The sequence below is a fragment of the Pangasianodon hypophthalmus genome, chromosome 2, assembly GCF_027358585.1.
Source record: "Pangasianodon hypophthalmus isolate fPanHyp1 chromosome 2, fPanHyp1.pri, whole genome shotgun sequence".
Lineage (NCBI taxonomy): Eukaryota > Metazoa > Chordata > Actinopteri > Siluriformes > Pangasiidae > Pangasianodon > Pangasianodon hypophthalmus.
In genome coordinates, this window is record NC_069711.1 from 35,345,160 (window position 1) to 35,350,159 (window position 5,000).

At 45.8% G+C, this 5,000-nt stretch overlaps 1 protein-coding gene and 1 pseudogene across 1 annotated transcript in view; both read right to left on the bottom strand.

Moving 5' to 3' along the window:
• ubn2a (ubinuclein 2a) overlaps positions 1–5,000 on the bottom strand; it is an 18,095-nt gene that overhangs the window by 11,383 nt on the left and 1,712 nt on the right. Inside the window, 4 exon segments of the mRNA XM_053228820.1 lie at positions 822–916; positions 1,050–1,178; positions 2,484–2,585; positions 2,750–2,857. Of these exon segments, the coding sequence (XP_053084795.1) occupies positions 822–916; positions 1,050–1,178; positions 2,484–2,585; positions 2,750–2,857 (434 nt within the window).
• On the bottom strand, positions 3,390–4,098 carry LOC113525576 (elongation factor 1-alpha-like; annotated as a pseudogene).

The window sequence follows — 5,000 nt, forward strand, 5'->3', positions numbered from 1 at the left end:
TACATTAATAATGCTGATGTTTCTGTTTATAAATCTAACACTTTAAACAACAATCTCTACAACCGAAAAACCTCAGATCTCTTTCTCTTTTTCTGAGATCTTTATTAAAAAACCTGTTCATATCATACAGTCCAAAACTAAACTCCTTACTGCGCCTGTCTTTCTCTCCCTTCCTGTCTCTCTCTCTCTGTCCTGCCTACCTGTCTGTCTCTCTTTCTGTCTTCCTCTCTCTCTCTAACTTGTCTCCATCTCCCAGCCCGTCTCCCTGCTTCCTTACCTGTCTGTCTCTCTACCTGTGTGTCTCTCTGCCCCATCCCCCCACCTGTCTCCCTACCTGTCTGTCTCTCTGTCCCATCCTCCCACCTGTCTCCCTACCTGTCTGTCTCTCTGTCCCATCCTCCCACCTGTCTCCCTACCTACCTGTCTGTCTCTCTGTCCCATCCTCCCACCTGTCTGTCTCTCTGTCCCATCCTCCCACCTGTCTCCCTACCTACCTGTCTGTCTCTCTGTCCTATCCCCCCACCTGTCTCCCTGCCTGTCTGTCTGTCTCCCTGTCCTGTCTCAAACCTGTCTCTCTGTCAGTTTACTTTGTAAGAGTGTAAGTGTCTGTCTCTCTGCGCACCTGTCCTCCAGGTGAAACACTGTGCTACTGTCTCCTCATGTCTTTATATAAAAAATATCTAATTATTTATCAGAGTAAATTATGTTTTAGTCAAAACTTCCTGAAAACTAACTTTCGCTGTCTTCTTTACAAACACAACACTGCCTGGATTTATTACGCAAACACACGTAACGTAATATAAACATATAGAAACTCTCACGCTGGCTTTGTTAGCCGGTTATTCTTCATCTTCTTCTCCTCCAGCTCTGCTTCATCTCTCCTCCTCTTCTTCTTCACCTCTGAATCTTCATCACCCTGCAGAGAAACGATCACACGATCACATCAGGACGGTGCTGAGTACTGAACACTACAGGAGGAGGAGGCGGAGGGGGAGGAGGAGGGGTGGGTGGAGTAAATGTGGGCGTGGCTCGGGGGCGTGGCCTCTCACCCTGCTGTCGTCGCGTCTCTTTGTGTCGTCGCTCTCGGATTCGGAGGCGTCGCGGAACTGCAGCGTGCCGGTGTTGATGTAAAACCCTCCCAGTTTAGTGGTGAGAGACGCAGGAACCAGTTCATCATACTGTACACATTAAACACACAATATACAACAATTACACACACACACACACACACACACACACGAGAACACACACACACACACACACAGTGAGCTACACACACACACACACACACACACACACAGTGAGCTACACACACACACACACACACACACACAGTGACCTACACACACACACACACACAGTGAGCTACACACACACAGTGAGCTACACACACACAGTGAGCTACACACACACAGTGAGCTACACACACACACACACATACACACAGTGAGCTACACACACACACACACAGTGAGCTACACACACACAGTGAGCTACACACACACACACACACACAGTGAGCTACACACACACAGTGAGCTACACACACACACACACACACACAGTGAGCTACACACACACAGTGAGCTACACACACACAGTGAGCTACACACACACACACACATACACACAGTGAGCTACACACACACACACACACACACAGTGAGCTACACACACACACAGTGAGCTACACACACACCCACACACACAGTGAGCTACACACACACACACAGTGAGCTACACACACACACACACACACACACACACACACAGTGAGCTACACACACACACACACACACACAGTGAGCTACACACACACACACACACAGTGAGCTACACACACACACACACACAGTGAGCTACACACACACACACACACACACAGTGAGCTACACACACACACACACACAGTGAGCTACACACACACACACACACAGTGAGCTACACACACACACACACACACACAGTGAGCTACACACACACACACACACAGTGAGCTACACACACACACACACACAGTGAGCTACACACACACAGTGAGCTACACACACACACACAAAGTGAGCTACACACACACACACAAAGTGAGCTACACACACACACACACACAGTGAGCTACACACACACACACACACAGTGAGCTACACACACACACACACACAGTGAGCTACACACACACACACACACACAGTGAGCTACACACACACACACACACACACACACACACACACAGTGAGCTACGCACACACACACACACACACACACAGTGAGCTACACACACACACACACACACAGTGAGCTACACAAGAGAACTAAAATCTAAAAACCTAAAACTCTTCATGATGTGTTTACTGGAAAAATGCAAATTAGTACTAATGTATGCACATTAGTGTTTGTTTGTCTTTTTATTTCAGCGACAGTTTTTATTTTGTTGTTTATAAAATATAAATAAATAAATAAAAACAAAGCAGTTGTGGACTCACAGCCTCGGAGTTGTCGATGAACGAGTCGCTCTCGTCATAACCGAACCCGATATCAACCAGATCCTGAACCCGATCCTTACGCTTCCTCCTGCACCCCGAACCCTGCAAAGAATAAATAAATAAATAAATAAATAAAATAAAAATAATAAACAACTGTCTGAGATAATGCCAATGAAATCCTGGTGGAATTCTGAGGCTTTGTGACGTAAATGCACTAAATTAATTTTTAATCATTTAATGTGAATTTAATGATCTACAGGACTCACGTATTTGCTCTCAAACTTCCTGGCCAGCATTTCCACTTCCTGTTCCTGTCGCTGCTCGTCGTTAAACGGGTCGCGAGTCTGCGTGACAGCGGCAGGATTTTTTTTATCCTGCACAGAGAGATGATTATAAACTGGTTATAAGTACAACCTTTACATTTTCCATACGCTCCGAGTTCAGGAGTCGTGACGCAAAGTTTCTGAAAACACGCTGGTTAGTAATTTAACGAATAATCTTCCAGCCAATCAGAGGTCAGGGCTGATGTTCCGGATGGTTCCGTCTCGTTTCCTCTCTCGCTGTGTGTTTACACTGGCTATAAAAGCTAGCTGGCTAAATCAACAGCTTCAGTCGATAGCTACTTCACGCCTGATGTCTATATTTCCCAGTTGCCTAGCAACAAAAGTTCCCTCAGCTGTAACCACGGTGACAGATCAGATTGTGACCACGGTAACAGATCAGATTGTGACTCTTTCCTACTGAAACGCTGATGGAAATGTTTTGAATTTGAAATTTGAATTCCAAATTTCAGTTAGAGCAACCGTTTGAAGTCGTAACTCGTGGTAACGACACGCTCCGTCTCCAGACGCATCGCTGCTCTCAGGACAAACGCAATCTGACAACGCGATCACGTGATCAACTCTAACTAGTCTTGTGTATTTTTTAAACTCAAAATCAGTTACGGAATAAGAAGAGGGTTCTGTCCGGGTCACAAAAGGTCCAGGAGGGAAATGGAGATTGGGTTCGCACTCGTCCTCCGCTGCGGAACGTTCGCTTGCTATATCACACGCCGTGTAAAACAATCTGCATGACGTGAGCACTGACTTCCTTGGTGAATGATAAGCTGCTTCACTCGCAGGGTGAAGGTCAGGAGGACGTGCTCGCGGGTCTGTGAGGTTCCAGTGACCATGTTCCTGATGGAGTCTCTGTGTCCAGGGGCATCGGTGATGGTGATGAAACCTCCAGAAGGGAAAGCTGATGGTGACACCTCGCTCGCGCTCGGCCTTCAGTCTGTCCAGCACCCAGGCGTACTCGCGGGAGCCCTCGCCCATCTCAGCAGCTTCCTTCTCACACTTCTCGACTGCTCTCTTGTCGATGTCTCCGCATTTGTAGATCAGATGGCGGTTGACTTTCCAGAGTCGATGTGGTCGATAACCACGATGTGTTGATGTGGGTCGTTTCCTTTCCCATGATTCATTCCTTCAAGTTTTGAGGTTTGGTGATCAGCCGCAGCAGCTGCTCCCCTGTGCCGAGTTCACAGAGCTGCGCCGTCTGGATTCAGAAGCAGATTCTGTCCCCTTCACACACACACACACGCGCACACACGCGCGCACACACGCGCGCACACACGCACACACACGCGCACACGCGCACACGCGCACACACACGCGCACACGCGCACACACACGCGCACACACACACACACACACACGCGCACACACTTATTCCAACACGCAGGTTCACGCCATCACGTTTCTAACAAACGCACCTTTTCCCCGTCTACACGACAACAGCGAAAGTTTTACATTTTCTCCAACTTTTTTGAAAAGTGTCGTTTTTCAGTGACCAGAAACAGCATTTTGACGCAGAAGCAAAAAAACGTTCTCAAAAATGTGTGTATAAATTTGGTCAGGGTCTCAATATGCTGTTAAAAATTTTGGTATAAAAAATAAAAAGAAAAGAAAAAGAAAAAAATCTGACTTTAACAAATGATGAAAATTTGAACACAGAAAGGTTTTATAGCTGCTCTTCCAAACTCTGAACATAAAACAAAATAATCATCTGTGCTTTTATTTTTCCTTCTTTAAACCACCTGACTCTGTGTGTGTGTGTGTGTGTGTGTGTGTGTGTGTGTGTGTGTGTGTGTGTGTGAGAAACACAGCAGCGCTTAAGTCTCGAAACATTATTATAATTACTTTTTTTTCCTAATCTTTGCATTAATGAACTTATTTTACTGTTTAATAACACTTTTAAATAAAGTGTAACGAACTCCAGATCAGACACAAACAAACAAACACAGAAATAAACAAATAAATAAATAAACCAGTGTGTGGATGTAAACATGTTCCTAAACAACGCAGATATTCATCTGATATTCTGTCTCATCATCACTTTCAGGAAACGTACCTGGAACCTGTTCTGCACACTTTAGTTCCGTAACACACACACACACTCTCTCTCTCACACACACACACACACACACACATACACACTCTCTCACACACACACACACTTCATTAGTGTTGTCATGAGTGT